General features: G+C 37.9%; 1 protein-coding gene across 2 annotated transcripts in view; it reads left to right on the plus strand.

Moving 5' to 3' along the window:
- The window catches only part of TAF15 (TATA-box binding protein associated factor 15), a 28,641-nt gene extending 7,545 nt beyond the window's left edge, over nt 1–21,096 (plus strand). Inside the window, exons 3-17 of one of the 2 annotated variants that reach the window (XM_057715157.1) lie at nt 599–650; nt 734–818; nt 902–1,004; nt 2,932–3,125; nt 4,292–4,412; nt 10,934–10,968; nt 11,578–11,610; nt 13,207–13,316; nt 14,404–14,533; nt 17,718–17,810; nt 18,493–18,574; nt 18,691–18,779; nt 18,887–19,228; nt 19,280–19,451; nt 20,768–21,096. In XM_057715157.1, the coding sequence (XP_057571140.1) occupies nt 599–650; nt 734–818; nt 902–1,004; nt 2,932–3,125; nt 4,292–4,412; nt 10,934–10,968; nt 11,578–11,610; nt 13,207–13,316; nt 14,404–14,533; nt 17,718–17,810; nt 18,493–18,574; nt 18,691–18,779; nt 18,887–19,228; nt 19,280–19,451; nt 20,768–20,807 (1,681 nt within the window). In that variant the 3' untranslated portion in view covers nt 20,808–21,096. Of the gene's footprint in view, nt 1–598; nt 651–733; nt 819–901; nt 1,005–2,931; nt 3,126–4,291; nt 4,413–10,933; nt 10,969–11,577; nt 11,611–13,206; nt 13,317–14,403; nt 14,534–17,717; nt 17,811–18,492; nt 18,575–18,690; nt 18,780–18,886; nt 19,452–20,767 lie in introns of both variants that reach the window. The other variant, XM_057715159.1, reaches the window with a different exon arrangement.
- Nucleotides 21,097–23,454: the final 2,358 nt, after the last annotated feature.

Consider the following 23,454-nt stretch of genomic DNA (forward strand, 5'->3'; position numbering starts at 1 on the left):
TATGCCAGGCTCTCTGTGACACTGGGGATACAGTATACTTTCATTTCATGATAGTACTGTTAAGATATACGTGCCTCTCATTATTGAGGCACTAAAAATTGGGGATGTTAGTGCCACACTGTGCCTTTTCTAGGACGTTAGAGGCAAATTTAAGGCAAATGGTAGGAAGAAATTAATCTGTCAAAGCACAGCTAAATTGATTAAAGCTCTAACTTAAAGAGTCATTATTTTTCTGCTTCAGATATTTATTATGGGTCTTGCTACCACGTAGTCACTCCCCTCTACCCCCAACCTGCCACCTGTCCAAGCATAATTCTCTTGGGATTTTCTAGCTCTGGTGAAGTTTTATTTGTGGGAGATTGTCAAAGCAAAACTTCTGGGGTGTGTTTGGCATTTAAGAGGTCTGGGAATGACTTCGTTTATGTCTTTGACAGTTTTTGGTTATTACCTTTCAATTTAGACTCTAAGAGGTAGGCAAATTGACAGTTTCTTAGGAAGGGAGCTTGTATTTGAGTTGAAAGTTGAAAATGAAGAGAGAGTTCTTTAAGCTTTTAAATTCTAGCACATTTCTTTCAAGTAGTACATTTTTCTTTTACAGTTATTCTTCCTATGGAAATCAAGGCAACCAAGGTTATGGACAAACACCACAAGTAGGTTGAATATAAATTTGAGTTCTTTATGAATAGTTTTAGTCTTAAATACGTAATGAAACTTGTATTTACCTAAATTTCAGAGCTATTCTGGCTATGGGCAAACTACTGATTCTTCTTATGGACAGAACTATGGCGGCTACTCCAGTTACGGACAGAGCCAATCAGGTTGGACTGATGTATTAAATTTGCTGTTTTAGAAATTAAAAAATCAGAACCTTTCATAAATGGTATATCCATCCCATCCTCAGGTTATTCACAGTCCTACGGTGGTTATGAGAATCAAAAGCAGAGCTCATACGGCCAGCAATCTTATAATAACCAGGCACAGCAAAATGTGGAATCATCAGGAGGGTAAGGAAACAGTAGAAGTACTGAGGTTGTGTTGGGAAGTGGAAATAACACTTTGGGTATTAAATAGTTTTCATTAACAAAGTCCTAGCTTTAAACTTTTTTTTTTCCCGAAGAAGTGTTGATGGAGTATGAATTTCAGTTTTGTGTTATAAAGAACGTGGAAATTGTCAATATTGATATTTGATTCTTATGATGTGTTATTTGTACAGTTAGTTTGGCTGTAAATGAATACACATGATTTAAATGTTAAAAAGTAAAATTTGGACCTCTGCTTTACGCCTGAGATGAAGTAAAAACCTGCCTATAAAAGGAGACTTACCAATGCTTACTTTTAATTTCCATTTTATTTTTTAACCATTTTAATGTATTACCTTTTCAGGGACAAAAATATTGAAAAAAAAAAAAGTGCCAAAACCTATCCATGTATTTCAGATACCCTAAAAAATGTTTTAGTTGTTAATATAGGTAGGTGAATATTAGCAATTTTACAGGTCTTATATATATATTTTTTAATTTTCAGATTTGAGGAGCCTGTACTTGTTATTAATTTTAATAATAATAGCAGCTTACTTTCTACTGTGCTTTATAATTTGTGAAATGCTTTTGCATTCCATAATTTAATTGATCCTGTTTTAAACACCAGTGTGTGATAGTGTCAGTAATTATCAGAGGTGAAGAGAAGTCATTAAGATGATATAGCCTATCAAGTTACACAGCTAAAAAGTGAGGCAGAAATTGAGGTCACTAGTATTTTTCCCTGCAGTGAAGAAATTTTTCTAAGCGAAATTCAATTAAATAAAAGCATTGGGAGGAAAAAAAGCATTAGGGAAAGATTTATGAGTCTTTTAGATAGAAGAGTGCTTTGAAAAGTAAAAATGGAATACAAACGTAGGAAATAGTATCGAGAAAGCATTATGTTAGAAAGCTCTTCGAGTCCTACTGGTTAGTTTTAAAGTTAAGGAGAATCTTTTCATAAGGTATATTTTTGGTAATGCAACATATAAATGTGGACCAAAGAGAAATGCTAGATTTGGTTTGACAGTCATTCTAAAGTGAAGTGCTAGATTTCTGACCTTTGTGATGTGCTTGCTTTGGGTAGGGAGTTGGGGAACATACTGATCTTTATTAGATTGTTTTGATCATTTGATGCAGAATAAGATGTGATTATTGTTATGAGGCCATTTTTTTGTTCCTTTTTTTTTTTTGAGTAAACATTAGAACTCAAATCAATTAAGTGTTTCAACATTCCCATCCTGAGAGCAGGTAATTAATAGTCGTATTGCTCAGAACATACTTAGAATTTTCTTTTTGAATTGCCAAAGATAATAAAGCAGTCTCATCTGGTAGTTACCTTTCTTTTCAGTTAAAAAATGGCATCACAAAGCAGGTTCCTCTTACTCAGCAGACTAAAACTTCGATTTATTGCTGTTTCCTAAAATTTACTGTAATTGAAGATGTTTAGAAGATAAGGTTCTAAAGATAAGAAAATAGTCCCCAAAATGTTATTAAATAATATTGTTAAACCTGAGATAGAGTGTTTTAGTGTAACTATTAAAAAGGACTCAGCAGTTGCTGTGTCATGTTTGTTAAAGTCAGACATATTACTGTACTTTATGTCATCTTTAATTTTTTTTTAATTCAAGATGATAAAAACTATAGTGATTTTCTTGCTTCTCTCTCGTTTTCAAAGGTGTGTGTTTTTTCCCATAATGAGACACCTCTTCAGTGATAATAGAGTTGTTGTTTGAAAGTCATTCTATTGGTGATAAGATTCTTTAGATTAAAGAGCTAAATGATTCCCCACCAGAAGGGAGTAGTAAATGTGGATGAGGTCTAGCAGGGCAGGCCTCTTAAAGCAGTTAGTTTCAGTCAGCCTGCTACAGTAAGCAGTCCTGTAAAATTGCTCAAGTTCTTGATTTCTGTTTAGCCAAGGTGGAAGAGCGCCTTCTTATGACCAGTCAGACTATGGTCAACAAGATTCATATGACCAGCAGTCAGGCTATGATCAACATCAAGGCTCTTATAACGAGCAGTCAAATTATGATCAGCAGCATGATCCCTATAATCAAAACCAGCAGTCCTGCCATTCACAAAGGGAAAATTACAGCCACCACACACAAGGTAAGATATGCTGCCCTCTATTATTTTTCTGTTTTCCCCCTCATAGAATTGTTTGTATGTTGAGTTTTGTATTAAAAGACACACAGAGAATTGCAGCTGTCCCAAATAAGAATTTGGAGTGATCTTGAACGTATGTTCTGTCTCATGGCCATCAGAACTGGTTTATTAGATTGATATTCCTGAATTTCTTGGAGACTTCAAATGATCATGTGATTTTTTGCTCGCTGAATATTTGAATTTCCTTTGTTGTCTCAATCAACTGATGATTTAACGATGCTGCTTCTACCAGTTCTTTTGTAAAAAATTTAATTTAATTAAATTTTTCTTTAATATTTTGGCCACACTGTGTGGCATATGGGCTCTTGGTTCCTTGACCAGGGATTGAACCTGTGCCCCCTGCAGTGGAAGCACAGAGTCTTAACCACTGGACCTCCAGGGGAGTCCATGCTACCAGTTCTTTTGGTAGTGGTGCTGTATGTGATTTGAGGAAATTATGATCCTGTATTAACCTTTTCTAACCTCATCTAAGGACCAGTCATTCTTTCTTTTATCCATATCACTTTGTATATATCATGATATTTAGGAATCTGACCAGCCATGAAAATGAATGCTTCAAGCGCAAAGGCCCTGCCTTACTCATTTTTGTACCAGCTTAATATTTGTTGAATAGTTGAATGAATGACTAAGTGAATGAGTAAAAGTGGAAGCTCATCACTGAATATCTTCTTCAGTGAATATATCACTGTGAATATATCATTCACTGAATATCTCTTAGTTTGAAAATCTAGTTGTTCCTTGTCTGTGTTCGATTCACATTTAAATATTTTCAACATGAAAAAAATAATAACTTTTAAGATTTGGATATTCTTTTAATTTAATAGGGTTTTGTACCTAATGTACTTAAACTATTTCCATCACATCGGATGGTGATAGCCACATCACCATTTTGCTATTTGGCTTTGGTAGAATGGAATTTGACACAGATATTTCTCATACATTTAATTCCAGATGGTGTTATGATGACTTGCATTTGAGTTTTGTGCACATGAGCCATTTTCTGAAGGTCACAGGTGACCCAAAGAGCCACTTAAGATTATGTTGTGGAAAGCCAGTGTCAGAACTTTCAAGTTATTTATGTACGTATGTATTAATTTTCTTTTTTGTAGATGACCGTCGTGATGTGAGTAGGTATGGAGAAGATAATAGAGGATATGGCGGGTCACAGGGAGGAGGTAGAGGGCGTGGGGGATATGACAAGGATGGAAGAGGTCCTATGACAGGATCAAGGTAAGTTTTTAGGTACAGATGTCTACATTTCTTCTCTTTATTTTATTTTATTTTTTGTTGTTGTTACTCAGCTGGTGTGATTCCATCATCTGATTTAGTTAAGAGGCCTGAAAGAGAGGTTATGTTGTAGAAAAGAGGACAGAAATTCAAAATTTATTTTCAGTCTTAGATGTCACATAAATTACCTCAAAATAGGCTTTGTTAGCAGTTAATGTGGTATATATCAAATACCAATAGAGAAAAGTCTCCTACTATGGTGTGGTTAAACCACTTAACGATGTTTTTCCTGCCAGAACCATAGACTCTAAACTCCTTTAAAAGATGACTCTGGGAAATCCAAGTGTTTTATATGTAGGAAATGAAAGGTAAGTTAATTCTAGATTGGAAGGTAGAGAGGCTGTTCTTTAATCTTGAATTGCCTTGGGAAGGGAAAATGTTAGGAGGCAATAGCAGAGTATAAAGTTGGGGTTGGAAAATGAGAGAGATTTTATGTAACTGAACTATTTTGTCCCCATTCTTAAGTAAATGATTATTGAAATAATTAGTACAATGTCACATACCAATGTGTATTTTGTCTAGACTAAACTGTGGAAAAGGAATGACTTTTTAATTCAGCTTTCCTTTTCTCCACTGTTATCAGGTTTTGGTATTTATGGCGTATGTTATGAAAGCTGGTTGTAAAATTACTTTCAAATATATCTGTAAATTTAGCACTTTTGCTCTAAAAACAAATGAAAAATTAGTTGATATTTATTGTCCTCAGCTGAGGTTTGTAGGTTGCAAATTTCGTATGTAAAATATACAGACTTAAAAGATAATTTGTGTTTCTTGGGAATTGAAATTGTCGGCAGGGGGTTAACTGCCAATAATGTATCGGTACCAGGTCACTCTTTTGCTTCTTGGGGGCTGGGTGTCTGTTCCCTGAGGTGACCTGAGAAAATCAGTTACATACAGCACTGTTAATTTTTCAAGTGAGCCAGGAATTTGATCTCACTGACTTTCTCTGTTTAGTGTACAAGTGCTTTGATCTGGCAAATCTAAAGTCTAAACATATTTGATAAACCTCTATAAGACTTAAACATTAAAAGTCTTGATTGATAGCCAAGGTCAATTTATTAAGGTAAAACAAGTATATTGTATGCCTCTTATTTATCAGATAGGGTAGTCTACCATCATCTGGATATAGGTGAACAATGTAGAGTAATACGGTGCTTACTCTCTACCTAATAGCTTCCCTCCCTCAAACAGAACCCCAGACAAGGTAATTAACAGGTATATGTGAGTTTCCAGTTAATATGTTTTAGATTATTGGCTGCCTTGGGGGATGCTATGTGTTTTATAGTATATCATAGGTTTAATTTCTTCATAAGGAAATTATAATTACGTGTATAGATTATTAAACTATGACAGTGACTGACTGAGAATGGTAGAATCCCACTTTTCAGGAGGAGGAGGAGGGTAGGGAAGTCTTTAAAAATATGTTTTCGTCTTTGAGAGATGACTTATCCTAGAATCAAAGAGTTGAAAGGACCTTGAGTGATCCTTCTGGTGAAGGAGGGACGATCCGTGTCTTAACCGATCTGGGTGTACCAGTTTTAAGCACTTTGTAACCTCCTTGGCAACATTTCAGTATAATTTTTGGCCCAGGTACTGAATCATGAACTTAGTTTTTGATTTTCAAATCTTCTTATTTAACCTTAGGACCTCTTCAAACAAAATCTCATGTAGTGTAGAAGCCCAATATGTATTAGGTCAAAATGATGGTGCTCTAGTTCAAGTCAGGGTAGGGTTTTGGGGGGAGGGGTCTTGTCCATTTGCTGTCTGTATACTGCCCCCTGCCCCCCCACCCCTTAGCCAGTAAATGAAATGTGCATGAAAGGCCTTTTTAAGAAATTTATGTGGATGATTATACTTTCTGTATTGGATGGGCAAACTTTTTATATGAAAGGCCACATGGTAAATAATTTAGACTTTACAGGCCATGTGGTTTCTTTTGCAACTGCTCAACTCTGCTCTTGTAGTATCAGAGCAGGTATAGACAGTGTATAAATGAATAAACATGGTTGTGTTCCAATAAAACTTCGTTTATGGATACTGAAATATGAAGCTCATATAATCGTGTCACAGTATCTTGTTCAAGATACGGTTTTTAGCTTATTTATAGGCGTAAAGTGTTTCAAATTAAAAAAAAACAACCCAGTTTCAGGGCTTTTTCCCCCCTACACTTGGTTTTACATTTAAGTATTAAAAACACCCAAACATTTTTTGTTAGTCTTCATCAACACTCCCATTTGTGTTTGTAATCATCTTACTTAAAAAATAGCAGGGTTGAACATGTGATCCTTTCATGGCTGTGTGAAGAATATCTGGCATTAGCTGGGTTTATAGTTAAAGAAGGGGCACAGTTTGCAGGTGAAGGTGGGATGTGTGGTAAAGGATATGACATTCTTAGACTCAGGTTGTGTGATTGCTTGGCTGCAGGAAGAATTCAGACTAAAGGAAACTGTCAGCTTCCCAGCCATGGCAGAGAAACATGTGAAGACTTATAGGGACTATAGGACACAATGTCTTTCTTTGAAAAAGCAGTTGCAGCAAAAAAGATTGAATTTCTAATTGTCATTCGGAAATAGATCAGTGACCTCCTAGTGGACTAGAAGCTTAAGACCGTAAATTTTCTCAGTGTTTTTAACCTTAGCATTGTGCTGACTGCATTGCAAAATTACTAGAACTTTATAGATAACCATTTTCCATTATTAGTATGTCATCAAGTTAAGTAGCTTTTTTAGGCTTTAATATCTCAAGTCTCAAAAAAGGTATCTTGAATTTTGAATGTCTTCTTATAAGAATTTTTGAATAGGTCTCTTAAAAGTGTGCATATGTACTAGTGATAGTCCAGCCAGTGTTGCCCAAAAGAAATATAATGTGGGTCAACTGTGAGCCACATATGTAATGTAAAATTTTCTAGCAGCCACATTAAGAAAAATAAACAGGTGAAGTTAATTTTGATAACATATTTTATTTAATCTAACATATCAAATTATGTAATCAGTATAAAAACTATTGCGATATTGCACATTTTTTTTTTCATACCAAGACTTTGAAGTCCATTTTGTGTTTTACATTTAGAGTACATCTCAGTTTAGACTCTGTATTTCAAAAGGTCAGCAGCCACCTGTGCTAGTAAATGCTGTATTGGACAGTGCAGCTCTAGAATGGTAGTTTCTTGGCCTTCTGAAATGTTGGTAAATACTGAATCCAGAAAGCCTTTTTACCATACGTGTAAGACATGGGAGGAAATAGAACATAAATGTAGCTACTATTGAGAATGGTATTTAAATCCATTTGAGTCATTTATGTTTGGAATTAATGTTAGTCTTCACATCCAAAAAATTATATTCTGGATTTACTAGTATGAAAAGTCAAACGGAACAGTTTTTTAAAAAAACTAATCTTTTTCGATTCTTAGCTAATAAGTTTCTTTTTCTCTCTGGGTATTGAATTTTCTGGAGATAAAGATTCCTGTATTGTCCTTTTACTTCTTGGCAGTTTTAGTCCTTGAATATAGATATATCTGGATTTTTAAAAATTAAATTTTGGAAATAGATATTTTGTAAGAGTATATTTTCTTTCTTGACAAGCACCTGAAATTAAATCTGACTGTCTTCTCTAAATATGTAATGCTGTAACAGTGAAAGAACCCTCAGAGTCTACCCTAGAGTAGGCTGCTCATTGTGGTTTTGAACTTGGGACATCCATTGCTGTAGCTGAGTCAAGAATATACAATTGGTTTTCTTATGCAGGCACTTAGCCATAAAGTTGAGTATGCTTATATTATGTCTCTACTTTAGTAAATACCTCTATTTCTTTACCTTAAAATGTCCTCACTTCAGGAATATTTTACGTGTACAAGTTTGCTTCTTTTTCTGGGAGGAAAACAAATTTCTTGTGGCAGCATCTTGACTCAGATGTTCACGTGTCCTCGTGTCTTAATTTGCTAGTGTGGCCTTAACTTAGTTTATGGAAGAGGGACTTGTAACTTGACTGCAGATTCGAAAGAAAGATTCTTAACCACAGGCCCATCTTCTGTTAACTGTTTTAATAGTGGTACTATTTGAGGTTTATTTACTGTATTTAACATAATACATTTCCTAGTAAGGAACTGTAATTGATTAATATGAAATTTCTTAATAAGGAAAGAGAAAAGCAATTGAAACATTAGAACTTGAAAGAAAGCCTCACATAGAATTACAGTACATATCTAGACCAGTGCTTCTCTAACTGTAATGTGCTTATGAACTCTCTGGGGATCTTGTTAAAATGCAGATTCTGATTCAGTAGGTCTGGGGTGAGCTTGCTTTTCTGAGACTCTCCCAGGTCCTGCCTTTGCTGCTATTCCATAGACCACTTTTCAAGTAGTAAGGCTGTAGACCCTTATTTTGCAAAGGAGGAAACTGAAGCCTGGGGAGAATTACTCACTTGTCCAAATTTTCAAGATCGATTAGTGATTGTTAAGACTATACCCTGAGTCTCTTAGTTTGAAGACTAGTACTTTCTCAAATGTACTTTTGATGTTTCCATATTTATGGCTGTTGTTTGAAGTGTTAAGCTGCTGAATTTTCAAAGGAAATGCTCAGTAATGATGACTTAAGTTAAAATGCCATTATATTGAGGGATAGGAAATTATAAACCTACTCAAGTGTCATTTGTTTTATATCTTTTATATTTTATAGGGGTGTGTCCTTTTGTTTTTAATTGTTCAGAGTTAAATTGCTGGCCACATAGAAATTATAGGAACTAGTTGAAGTATGACATTGCATATTTTCTCTCCATTGTGACCAGATAAGTAATTTGGTACTTGGTTAAGATGACAGCAATATAATTAAGTGGTGTCTCTTCCAGCACTTAATTGTGAAAAATTTCCTATTAAAAAAAAAAACCAACAACTTTATCCTGGGTACTTTAACGTCCTGACATAGGAATGTGGGCCTAATATTTTCACTAGTTCTTTTTCTCATCATTTTTAGAGTTCTAATGATCATCTTTCAAGAAACCTGAGATATCTTGTTTCTAATAAGATTTTTAGCAGTTTAATCTCAGAACTCTGTTTAGCTTCCTTTCCTTAAAGAGTTAAGTAAGCAGTGATACAGGTCATTTAGAAGTATGGGTTGGCGGGAGGGCTTGGGTAATGTTCTGAAAGAGAGGTCTTAGAAACTCAGTAGGAAACTAAGTATATGAAAGACCTGAGCTTCACTTTGTCTGTATAGCCTTGAAAAGCCTTATTCTCCTTTTTAGATTTCCTGGACATCAAATAAAAATTAATAGCAAATTAAGATGCATGTGTCTATATCTATGCCAGTTGCAAGGAAATTTTTTACATCAAAGTTTTAGACTAGATGTATAAAGAAAAAATAGTTTCTCATTTAGTCAGAGTGGTTTTTCTCAGGATGGCTTAAGAAAAGCCATCTACAGGGCAGGGTTATCACTAAAACAGAGGCTTTTAAGCAGTGAAGAGATATTAGTATACTGGATTAGTTTCTTGGGTTATAGTATAAGATTAGTAGTAGTAGAAAATTAGATACCACCATCTGAAAACCTTGGGTGTTTTTATGTCCATGCCAGCACATGAATCTTAGAGGATTACATAATTCAGTTAAGAGAAACAAGCTTTTAATGTATGAGTATTTAAAGAGTTTCTTGATAAGAGAGATCTTAGATTTCTTACATTAAGCTATGCACACAAGGGCCATTGACTCACCTGGCATTGGAGATTGCCCAAGTCATTTTCTTGTGGAGTACGTAGCATTCTGTCTCTGATATGGTCTGCTGATTGGTTTACAGAGCATTTGGCAGCATGAATTTTAGTGGCTCTTCTGTGAAGAGATCTAGCATATTGCAGTGGGTATGGAGTAGGTGGGCAGTTGAAAGTTATGCCTTCTTTTAGTGCTCATTTTACCAGATAGCTGAATGATTTGAATTTTTAAGACTGCTTTCATTCAGTATCACTTTTGTGTATATTTGTACCTCACTTTTTTCTTCATCTCATGAAACCTACTGTTTGGTATCACAGTAGAACATAGTGCTCAAGTTTTTACCTCTCCCATTCTGCTATCAAAATTTTAACCTTGCTTTATATTTTTCTTCTAGTCTTTTTCCTTTTTCTCATATTTAACAAAAATACTCCTTTGGAAAGAATGTTTGCTCTAATTTAGCATTCTTCCTGTTGTGCCTCCAGTTTAAGTTGATTTGAATAGTATCCCTTTGGCTTGGGGTTGGGAAGTTTGTAAAATAAGAGTATATTAGATGTGTTCTGTAATAAGCTTGAAAAGGCACCCTTGTGGAAATAGATCCTTGGGAAAACATTAGGTGAATTTGAAGTCTATGAAATGAAATTTACTGGAAAGTTAGAGGTGCTACTGTTTTCCTGGGCGCTCTACTTGTGACAGTTAAGTGTAGATTGAGCCCAGGGCTCAGCACATTAGAGACTTAAGGAAGAAATCATTTCTTCAATTTTTCCTCTGCAGTGGTGGTGACCGCGGTGGCTTCAAAAATTTTGGTGGTAAGTGCTGAGTATCCCAAAATGTTTCAGTGGAAATGCTATATAAATCTAAAAGCCACCAATATCCCGCAGACGTAGTCTAAGCCCTTTCTTACTCTGTTGAGGCTGGTGTGTGTTGTGTGCTTAAAAAACTTAAATACATACATGTATATCTCTCAAAATATTAAAAAGACAAAAAGTTGATCTCAAACAGTCCAATGGGTTTCTACACTGAATTTGCATGAAAGAGTCTGTGGTGATCAATGAATGAGACCTTCACTGGATTTTGTCAATACATTTTTTAATAAAGGTAGCTGACAAGGTGTTTTTAAATTATCAGGGTTTTCCAATCAGCCTTCACAACCAGAGCTTAAGAAAAGTGATACTAGCATAATGCCAAAGTGGCTGGTGCCGTCTGGGACAAGTTTAAGGGAATATTGACATTCTTCTTGATTTCTTAAACTTTTAATAAAACTTAATTTATATATTTATATTGTAAATCTGTGATGGTTACTTACAAGGATTTTGGAAATATTGACTTTTCATGCCTTGGTTATTACTGTTTTTAAATGATTTCTGATGAGTTGCCTTAAATAGCTTTCTTTTTCTTTTTCTTTTCTTTTCCCTTAGGTCACAGGGATTATGGACCCAGACCAGATGCTGGTAAGGTTTATGGTAGTTTGTGACTTTGCCATTAAGAGAATGTTAGTTTTCCATTTTTTCAAAGGAAGAATGTGTGTGTGTTTGGAGGAATTATTCAGTACAGGAGGAAGATTTGATTTGATAGTGCTAATGCCAGAACGGGGAAGCTTCACTTCTCAAGACGTACCAGAAAGAAAAATTCAGGGGGATTGATTGGAAAGTTTGCCAGCGAAAATTGCTGTTTATGCTTTCCCATGCTCTCTACTTTTTCTTTCATGAAGAAATACTTGATTTTGTACTGCTAATTAGCATTTATTTAATTACTACAAATCAGATATGAGAGAATTGGTATCATTGGGGAATTTGAAGTAGAATAGCTGTGTTTAAGAAAATATTACATTGGAGGACTTCCCTTGTGGCTCAGTGGTTAAGAATCCACCTGCCAATGCAGGGGACACGAGTTCGATTTTTGGTCCGGGAAGATCCCACATGCCTCGGAACAACTAAGCCCATGCACCACAACTACTGAGCCCGTACTCTAGAGCCGGCGAGCCACAACTATTGAACCTGTGTGCCACAACTACTGGAGCCTGTGCTCCACAACAAAGAGCAGCTACCACAGTGAGAAGCCTGTGTACTGCAATGAAGGGTAACTCTGCTCTCCTCAACTAGAGAAAGCCTGTGTGCAGCAACGAAGACCCAACACAGCCAATAAATAAATAAATAAATAAATAAATTTATAAAAAAAAAGGAAGAAAGAAACTGTTACATTGGATTGATAGTCTGCTTAATTAGACCTAAGAAACCTGAATTCGTATATGAGATAATTGTCATACTCTGGGTGGAGGCCACTAATTTCATGTACCTTTATATTTTCACATGAAATTCAAGGCTACCTGGATGGAGCCTTTTGAAAGTGATGATTTAGCGATTAAAAGTCTGAGCTGAAAGTTTTAATATATATTGAAATCAGAACTTTTGTTTTTATTAAGATTCTAAAGTATTCTATATGGATGGCAATTTCTGAATTAAGCCTTGATGGGCTGAGTTTTTGTGCATCTTTCTTACTTTATTATACTAATCCAAAAGTGTGCATGTAAGGTAAGGTGTGTGTCAGGGTGCCCCTACCCTCTGGTATATGTCAAGCTTATTGCAGTGAATGGGAAACGAGCAATTCTGCTTCACTTGCTTGGAAGTCCGAAATGTCAGATTTGGGGAATTTTCTACTAGAGAGCCTTAAAAGTATTGATTAGCCAGAAAGAATTAAAGTTCTCCAAAGAAAGGAATGCTTCTTTATACTTTCTTCATCTCTTCCTGAGCTTGAGTCTTGTATCTGAATCTGAAGAGTGAGATTTATAATACCTCCCTTAATTGGTCTATGTATTTGACATAGAATGGACTTGATCCACTTTATGTGAAATTCAGTTGTGACAATTTTGACCTACCAAATAACTATTGTGACCACTTTGCATGTGTATCTAAGAGGTTTTGTATATTGGTCCTTTTTGGTCATAGAAAAGGTTGAATGTTGAACAATAAATTATTATTATTGATTACTAAATAGGATGTAGTAAACCTAAGGAATATGAAAAATTAATCATTTTTTTTTCTCCATAGATTCAGAATCTGATAATTCAGATAACAACACAATCTTTGTACAAGGACTTGGGGAGGGTGTGTCTACAGATCAAGTAGGGGAGTTCTTTAAACAAATAGGAATTATCAAGGTGAGTAAGAAGGTGGCTTATGTTGAAAATCTCCTAATTATGAACGTCTTCTGGTTAAGATACATAGATTACATAATAAGCCCATACTCCAGTAAGGCTTGTCTCTTAAAATTCCCTCATGCACATGCTCACCCATGTCTGTAGGCCTTTGCTAAATTTGCTAAATACATGAAGACTCTGTTCCTTCCTTTTGTTTACCTTTCCACAGCCTTCCACAGCTTTGGCTTTCAATCTTAGGACTCTAAATATAGTCTCTGCCTAGCTCCTAAACTTGTGAGAACCAAATGAAATTGTGAGAACATTTTCATATTCTGAAATGCCAACATATGAAAACCCAAGTTATTACTAACAACTCTTTATGTTGGTATTTAATATCTGCTGTGTATTTGCCCAGTATAATGCTTTATTTCGTAGCTTTATTGTACTTGTGTCTTTTGTGTGCTATTTGTTTCATGCATATATTTTCATCTCCAACTAGAAAGCAGCATTTAGATCAGTGTTAGTAGATTGTAGCATTTGCCTGAAATCAGTTTGCCCTTGTTTTGGGGTCTGTGGAATTACTTTTTTTCCCCCTTCTTGGAGAGTAAAAATTTCTTAAGAAATTATTAATTACACATGAAATATGTAAAAAATTCACACAGTTCTGAAAAGTAAAAGTTTTTGTCTTCCAGTCCCTTCCCAGCCAAATCTAGTGTGTACGCCTTAATGGCAATTTATTTATTTGCTTGGTGAACATTCTTCCTGGCCTTTTTTGTTTTGTTTTGTTTGTTTTGTTTTGTTTTACAAGGTATATATTTATATGAAACATTATCTTCTTTTTTGTGTGCGGGTTTAAAGAAATAATACATAGATAAAACAGTATACTGTGTATCATTTTTATAGTTTGGTTTTCACTTAATGTATTTTAGAGAGTTTTCCTTTTCAGAACCTACAGATAACTTCATTTTTATGTTAAGTTGCTAGTATTTGTAGTATGGGATATGTGAATTCCTTTGAAAAATAAAATTTTAGTTGTCTGTGGGGTTCATGATTACTTATTCTTAAAATACTAACACCCACTTGTTTGTTCCTCTTGTTTGTTCCTCAGACAAATAAGAAGACTGGAAAACCAATGATAAATCTGTACACAGACAAGGACACAGGGAAGCCAAAAGGGGAGGCAACAGTATCATTTGATGACCCTCCTTCAGCTAAGGCAGCCATTGACTGGTTTGATGGTATGCCTCATTTGTACAGTTTCATTGTGCAGTTTGGATAAATATTTTCTGGTTTGGAAGTCAAAATATGTTCTGGTAGACGTTAATTATATTCATGTTTACTTTTTTAGATAGTCTAATGAGAACACAGGCCAGAGTTTTTACATACCTTTAGAAATGAGATGAACTCTTCTACAGTATTTCCTTACGTCATGCTTTGTGCTTAAGGCCACCCAGATAGAGATGTAGTGTTGGCCCGGTTGACTCTGTAGTCTCTTTAAGTTTAGGTTAATTTCCCTTCAAATATGTTATTACATACTTAGTAGAAACAGTAAGACTTTTTTCCCCCCTGAAAATAAGAAAATATGAGAAAGAGAAGAAAGGAGTAAAGCATCCATAGTCCTCTACACAGAGGTATTAACTTTTCCTTCCAGTTTTTTTTTTTTTTTTTTTTTTGGCACACGGGCTTAGTTGCTCCGCGGCATGTGGGATCTTCCTGGAGCTGGGATCGAACCCGTGACCTCTGCATTGGCAGGCGGATTCTTAACCACTGCGCCACCTAGGAAGCCCCCAGTTTTTTAAAATGTATTTTAACAATAGTTTATCATTATACTCCAGGTGTAATTTTGTCTCATGCTTTTTTTCACTTAACATCTTAACAGAGTCATTTCCCCATGTTATTGTAAGTTCATTATTTTTGTTGTACCCCAGTTTAATAATAACTAACACTTACTGCATGTTTACTGTGGTTTGTGAGCTAAGCACAATTCTAAGAACTTTATGTGCATTAACTCAGTTTGATCTTCACAGTAACCCTATAAGACATACCCTTTTATTACCATTTTACGGATGATGAAACAGGCACAGAGAAGATAAGTAATTTCCAAGATCACAGAATAAGTGGCAGAGTCAGGACAGAAACTCAGGCAGTCTAGCACCACTATCTCTGAAGTACTAAACAATGCTGGATTGACAGGCGCTTGTCCCTTCCAGTTCCAAGATTATTGCACCTGTCTCTTCTAGTACATAATTTCATTTCTTCTTCAAAGATGAGATTATGATACTGTGTTCTCACTTCCATTTTCTTTACTTTTTTGCACTAATCAGGCCCATCACCTTGTTCTTCAAGGCTAGGTCTATTTTTTTTTAAATTAAATTTTTATTTTTTATTTAATTGGCTTCATTGGGTCTTTGTTGCTGCGCTCGGGCTTTCTGTAGTTGCGGAGAGTGGGGGGCTACTCTTCATTGTAGTGTGCGGGCTTCTTATTGCAGTGGCTTCTCTTGTTGCGGAGCATGGGCTTTAGGCATGTGGATTTCAGTAGTTGCGGCATGTGGGCTCAATAGTCGTGGCTCATGGGCTCTAGAGCGCAGGCTCAGTAGTTGTGGCGCATGGGCTTAGTTGCTCTGTAGCACGTGGGATCTTCCTGGCCCAGGGCTCGAACTTATGTCCTCTGCATTGGCAGGCAGATTCTTAACCACTGTGCCACCAGGGAAGCCCAAGGCTAGGTCTATTCTCCCGCACTTTTCTGCTTGTTTCAAGTTTCTGTGAGTCATAAAACTATTTAGCTTATGATATGTTAAAAAATTATTGTGCCTTTCTCCCATAGGGCAAATGAGCCTCTTCATAACCCCATAGTTCCGATCTTAACATGTCTTTTTACGGCTTTTGAAATACTGATCCATGGGTGGTTTCCTATATAAAAGTGTTTGTGACATTGTGAAGGTTGCCAGTCACAACGGTTAGGGCTTTGGTGAGAGTACTGCGACTCCTGGATTTATAGCTATTTTGTGAATCCTTGGTTATCTTTTCCTTATATGTCTGTTCTCTTGTTTAATATAAAATGAAAAGATTAATTTCTGTCTCTAAGGCTCTGGGACAGCAGAATATGGGTATGTGTGCATGTATATAAGTAATCACATTTTTAGTTTTATAATATTTATTTGTTTATTTGGCTTTGTAGGGTCTTTGTTGTGGCACGCAGCGTCTTTGTTGCAGCGTGTAGGATCTTTCATTGCGGAGTGTGCTGGCTTCTCTCTAGTTCTGGCTCGTGGGCTCTAGAGTGAGTGGCCTCAATAGTTGGAGTGTGTGGGCTCTCTAGTTGTGGCGTGGGCTCTCTAGTTGTGGTGCGCGAGCTCCAGAGTGTACAGAGTCTTTAGTTGTGGCGCATGGGCTCTAGGGCGCATGGGCTCAGTAGTTACAGTGTGCGGGCTTAGTTGCCCCGCAGCACATGGGCTCTTAGTTCCCCGACTGGGGTTCGAATCTGCGTCTCCTGCATTGAAAGGTGGATTCTTATTTTATTTTAAAATGAGATTATGCTTGCTTAAAAAAAATTAATTAATTGATTAATTAATGGCTATGTTGAGTCTTTGCTATTCTTCATTGCAGTGCACGGACTTCTCATTGCGATGGCTTCTCTGGTTGGGGAGCATAGGCTCTAGGTGTGCAGGCTTCAGTAGTTGCAGCACAGGGGCTCAGTAGTTGTGTGGCTTGCAAGCTCAAGAGCACAGGCTCCGTAGTTGTGGCGCACGGGCTTAGCTTCTCTGCTGTGTGTGGGATTTTCCCAGACCAGGGCTTGAACCTGTGTACCCTGCGTTGGCAGGCGGATTCTTAATCACTGCACCACCAGGGAAGTCCTGGAAGGCGGATTCTTAATCACTGGACCAGCAGGGAAGTCCCCTGCACACATTATTTTTAAAGATGCTATTTGTCTAAGGTAAAAAACATTTCAGATGGTACCAAGAGTATATAGTAAACAATGAGTTTCCTTTCCTTCTTTTCACGTACTGAGAGTTAAGCACAATAGGCAGTGTCTATACAGGCATATGTGTACACATGCATACACGTGCGCACACACACACTCATTCCCTTTAAAAAAAAGAAATGGTAGCATACTACATACATTGTTTGTACTTGGCTTTTTTCATGTAAAAATGTTAGGTGTGGGTTTTTTTTTGTTTTGGCAGGGGGTGCTTAGTAAGAAATGACTGACTCTCAGTGACAGGTCTGCTCTGTTCAGTTATTCAGTAGATTGTGTCATGTTCTAGTACAGTTACGTTGACTCTTTGGAACATTAGTGGTTTGAATTTCTGTGAGAACATGTCAGTTATTCCTCTGAAACTAAAGATTTCCAAGACACTTTTATATTTTTGTGGAGAGGTGGAGATGTGGGGTAGCATTTCTTCAAAACCGTTTCCTTTATTTTAGGAAAAGAATTCCATGGCAACATCATTAAAGTGTCCTTTGCTACCAGAAGACCTGAATTCATGAGAGGAGGTGGAAGTGGAGGTGGGCGACGAGGTGAGATAGCTGTTGCTCACAGGCCTGGGTATTACACAAAGGGTTTGCATTTGAGTCCATGTTCTGTCCCTATTGTGTGAACTTGCTACTACCTCTTTCTCCCTGTAGGTCTTTTTCCTTCTATCTTAAAGTGAGGTACAAAATAGGAGATTAGGTAAATAAGGTGTCATAATAGCTAAGAAAGTGGTGGAAGAAGGTTCTAGAAATCCCTTTGGAAAGCAATATAAAGCAATTTGTCATTCACCTGGAAATCAGAAGGTAGCTGTTTAAATGACACCTGATTAGGTAGTTAATCTGAGCAGTTTGTGAGTTCCCTGATATATTGATAGTTACTGCCAACTCATTCATTTCTGTTGTGTCTGACTCCTTAAATTTGGAGTATGTCTTCTCACTTAACCTTTAACACTGAAATTCTCAAACTAAGGAGAGTACTATAGAAAGTGGACTTTGAAGTTCTTTTAGTGTATTATTTGCATTGTAATGTGTGCCTTGGGATCTTCTTCCATATTTCCTGCCTTGAAAGCCCCAAATCAAAGAATCATGGAGTCCTACCATAAGAGATTAATTTTGGGGGGTTGCCCAGTTATTGATGAGCACTTGCCCTTAGTTCTTTCATCTGATGCTTTTCCTCTGCTTTGTTAATGTCTGCTACTGATTCCTCCCCACTCCTTACTTCCCTCAGGCCGTGGAGGATATAGAGGCCGTGGAGGCTTTCAGGGGAGAGGTGGAGACCCCAAAAGTGGGGACTGGGTTTGCCCTAATCCGTAAGTATCCTATTTATTTTGGTGAATGTAGGAGTTGGGATTGGGGTTGGAAGGTGCAAGAGGGAGTTCTGAATCCATTGGAGACTATTGAGCATTTTATTTTCCTCCTTTCTCAGGTCATGTGGAAATATGAACTTTGCTCGAAGGAATTCTTGCAATCAGTGCAATGAGCCCAGACCAGAGGACTCTCGTCCCTCAGGAGGAGGTGGGTCAGCCTTTAACAGCATCTGCATGCTATTAATCTTCTGACTAGCACTAAGGAGCCTTTCCATTATTCTGCTGGCCTTACTAGTTTGCATTTCTACCTTGCAGATTTCCGGGGAAGAGGCTACGGTGGAGAGAGGGGCTACAGAGGTCGTGGGGGCAGAGGTGGAGACCGAGGCGGCTACGGTGGAGACAGAAGTGGGGGTGGCTATGGTGGAGACAGAAGTGGCAGCGGTGGCTACGGAGGAGACAGAAGCGGGGGTGGCTATGGTGGAGACAGAAGTGGGGGTGGTTATGGTGGGGACCGAGGAGGTGGTTATGGTGGGGACCGTGGTGGCGGCTATGGTGGAGACCGAGGAGGCGGCTATGGAGGAGACCGTGGTGGCAGCTATGGAGGAGACCGAGGAGGCGGCTATGGAGGAGACCGAGGAGGCTATGGTGGAGACCGAAGTGGGGGGGGCTATGGAGGAGACCGAGGAGGCAGCTATGGAGGAGACCGAGGAGGCTATGGTGGAGACCGAGGAGGCTATGGTGGAGACCGAAGTGGGGGGGGCTATGGAGGAGACCGTGGTGGTGGCTACGGTGGGGACCGAAGTGGAGGCTACGGAGGAGACAGGAGTGGTGGAGGCTATGGAGGAGACCGAGGTGGCTATGGAGGCAAAATGGGAGGAAGGTGAGTATTAGAATGTGCTTGCTAACCTTTTCACCTCACTGCTCCTAGATTTTAGAGTCTGAGCCCTTTTCATCACATTTTCTTCTTGACCAGTTTTTTAGAACTTGCATTTCCCATAGTCAACTCTTTCAATTAGGATGGAGAAGATCCATTTACTTCCCTGCTTAGCAGTTCCTAAAATTTATTTTGGAAATTCTTATTCATGATCTTTATGTTTGTATGAATGTATGCAAATGTGTGTGTATTCTGTCTCATAGCTAAAGATGATTGAGGTTGAGAGATGATTTGAAACTGTATGTAAATCAGGGATTCTTAATCTAAGTGAGGGGAGAGCACACCTTTAATAGGGGTGTGCTTTTTCAAATCACATGCTAACTTGCAGTTGTTTCTTTGGAGATTCTATTACACCTTTTCCAGATGAAAATCACTGGTGATACTGATGGGAGTGTGCTATGCATGTGAAAGGTATAGAGGCAGAAAAAGCTGAATAACCAGTGATGTAAAATAACTTCAATGACTATACTAAGCATCTCTACACCAGAGAAGGTATAGGGTAGCAAGGATTAGTATAGCATATAGTTAAGAGCATGGAGTTTGGAGACAAACTATCTTCTTTGAAATCCTGGCTCCACTACTTATTGTGTGGCCTTAAGCAAGTTACTTAGCCTTTTGAAGCATCAGTAGTCTCATCTGTAAAATAGGGCTAATGATATCTCCTTTGTGGAGTTGTGTTAGATTATGTTACAACGGTTGCTGGCCATGGTAATCACTGTATAATTGTTAGCTATTAGTAATCATCATCTATTGAGCACTTCTTACTGTGTGGCTAATCCTGTGAAAGTGGTTGTATACTTTAGTTTCAGTCCTTCTGTCAGCCCCAGAGGTAAATGTACTTCCCATTGTACGGAGTAAGAAATGTTGAGTAACTTTTCCAAGATCTCATAGTAAGTGGCAGATCCAGAATTCTTACACGAAAGTGTTTGCTTGCTTATTCCTCTACGCTACTCTTCTTTTTAGAGGGCTGAAATGGCAAAGTCTCTAACCTGAAATACCACAGTGGTTTAGAGTCCTTATTCTAGATGGAAAATTTAAGGGAGTTAGTGATAGCAAAGCTTCTAGGAACTTTGTGTCCTGAAGTTGATAAATTAGGCATTTAGTAGGCACCTTCTAGGAGTAGAGAAATATATTGGGCATGGTGTCATTCTTATAGAAATTGTCAAGCTGATGCCAGTCACTAGCACCCTGAAGAAGTGTCTGATGCTCCCCCCTTGGTAGAAAATTAGAATTTAGTCTGGCTCTTTATTTTTCATTCCTAGAAACGACTACAGAAATGATCAGCGCAACCGACCATACTGATGACTGTTTTGAATGTTCTTTTGTCTCTGACATGATCCATGGTGAAATTGCCAGAGTTTTGCCTGCTGCTTTCCTCGTGGCCTCTTCTTGGGTAGTGAAATTAAGTGACATTTGGATTTTTATTTGGTTGGGAGGGCTGGGACAGTTTTTCTTTTAGAAATGTCCATTGAAATATCCCCCTTTAGTTTCCAACCTTCTCCTTCCCAACCCTTGAAGCTAAGTGCATTGTAAAATATTGCCAATGGAAAGTGTTTTGTAATACTGCAATAAAGGATGCTTGTTTTGTGAACTTTTGTACACTAGTGCATTGTTTTGTCACGCTCAGGATGCAGTTACAGCAGATTCGAACCCTAAAGAATTAGGAAATCAACTTCATGAAATGAAAATGTTGTTTCCAACAATATTTATTGAGCTCCGTTTAGAATAGTAGTTTCCAAGCATGACTGCATGTCAGACCCACCCGAGGAGTTTGTCAAAATTCCAGATTCCTAGGCCTCACCCCAGGTCTACTGGATCAGAAATTGGGGGGTAGGGGGAGGTAGAGCTGGGAATCTTAATTTATATTCAGGTCACCAGGTGATTTTGGTATAGTCAGTTTACAGCTGAGAACCATTTATTTAGGACAGTGTTCTAGATGCTGGGAATATGGAGGTGTAAGGGGTAGGTAGAAAGAGTAAGGGTTTGACAAACCAGGGTTAAGATACCAGTGTACCTAGCATGTTATTCGATACTCTTTAAAAAACATTTTCCTGCCCTTACCAAGGGTAAGGCACTGCATCAGATGCTGGGTGTATTGCTCATCAAGCAGGCACACAGTATGTAGTCTGATAAGTGCTTCAGTAGGAGTAAGTGCAAGGTGCTTTGTGGGCTGGTTGGAAGGATACTTAATCCAGTCGTGGGATTGGGAAGGCTTGGTGAGTCTTGAGGGAAGAATAGGAATTGGCTAAGTTAAGAGGCTAGGGTGAGGAAATGGTGTTCCTAGTAGAAAACTGACATGAACAAATTATAAACCAGGCGTTAAAAGAGTGAGGGACAGGCTGTGCACTTGAGAATTGAATGTAGTGCATTATGATTGGAGGAAGGAGTTCAAGAATGGGCATGCAAAAGATAAGACTGGGGAGGTAAACCAGCTCTATGATAAGGTCCTTGCATTTCATTCCCCCTGCCTCCATTTGAGGAGTCATTTAAAGATTTTAAGCAGATAAGTGGCCTGAGTGGCATCAACTGAAAGGTAATTATGGCTGCCTTGTAGAGAGGCTGGACTGGAGACAGAATGGTACACCAAGTGAGAAATGATACTAGTCTGAGCTCAGATAGTGACTGGATGAGGAGGAGATAATAGATTTGAGAGATGAAGGGGGAAATTTGACAGGATTTGGCTAGACAGCAGATGTAGTGGGGAGAGAAGAGTCATTTCTGGCTTGGGCAGTTGGGTAGATGTGCTGTTCATTGAAGTAGGAAACACCAGAAAAGGAAACAGATTTGGGAGCAAGATGAGGGAAATGAATTCAGTTGTGGATAAGTAGATTTTGGGGGCACTTGTGAAACTTCAAAGTAGGGACATTGAATTGGCAGCTGAGTGTGCAAATCCGCAGCTCAGAGAACAGTAGCATTCAACATTACGCATCACTGATTTTTTTCTTTACTGACTTCTGTCTCCTTTGCTAGCTTCTTTACTTGCCCTGTACATGTTAGAAGTTTCTCAGCTTGTTCTGATCCCCTTTCTTCTATTTACACTCACTTTTATGCTGGGTGAACTCATTCAGGCTGTGGCTTTAAATACCACCTAATACAGTGATGACTACACTAAATTTATGTATGTCTCCAGTCTTGTCCTCTTCCCTTAACTCTGGATTGTATCCAGCTGCCTACTTGGCCTTTCCACTAGGATATATTTAATGTAACTTTTTTTTGGTGACTCCGCTGGGACAGAACAGAACTTTATCTCCAAATCAGTTTCTCTCTTCCTAGTCTGCCTCATCTCAGTCTTCATCCACCCAGATCAGATTAGATAAAAAACTTAGAATTTACATTTGATTTCTCTTTCACACATCCTATATTTGCAGGTCTTTTTAATTCTACCTCCAAAATATATCCTGAAACCATCTTTGTATTCTTAGGTTACAATCCTGGTACAAGCTACAAGTCATCTCTTTTCTGGATAATTGCAATAGCCCATTAATAGGTCCCCCACAATCTTGCCCCTCTAAAATCTTTGTCACACAGCGGCCAAACAATATTGTGAAGATGTGAATCAGCCTGTATGTCATGCCTCTTTAAAACCCTTCCAGTGACCTCCCATTGTATGTAGGCTATAAATTCCTTTGGCTTACAAAGCCCTGTATGATCTGGCCTTTTTCTCTGTACCCTTATTGTAGAACATTTATCCATGCTAGCCTTCCCTTAACCTTATTGCTGCTAATTCTTGATGGTACCAAATGTGCTTCTGCTTTAGTATCTTTGCACATGCTATGTCCGGGATTCCTTTCCTCATATTCACAGGCTGACTCCTTTTATGACAACATTGGGTCAGATCCCACCCTCCGTCCCAGGTGTTTGCTGACCTTCCTATCCAAAATACTTCCTCTTCTAGTCTCACATCACCTCTTATAGTGTCATCACAGTACTTATCACTATATGAAGGGAT

The sequence above is a fragment of the Hippopotamus amphibius genome, chromosome 17 (assembly GCF_030028045.1).
Source record: "Hippopotamus amphibius kiboko isolate mHipAmp2 chromosome 17, mHipAmp2.hap2, whole genome shotgun sequence".
Lineage (NCBI taxonomy): Eukaryota > Metazoa > Chordata > Mammalia > Artiodactyla > Hippopotamidae > Hippopotamus > Hippopotamus amphibius.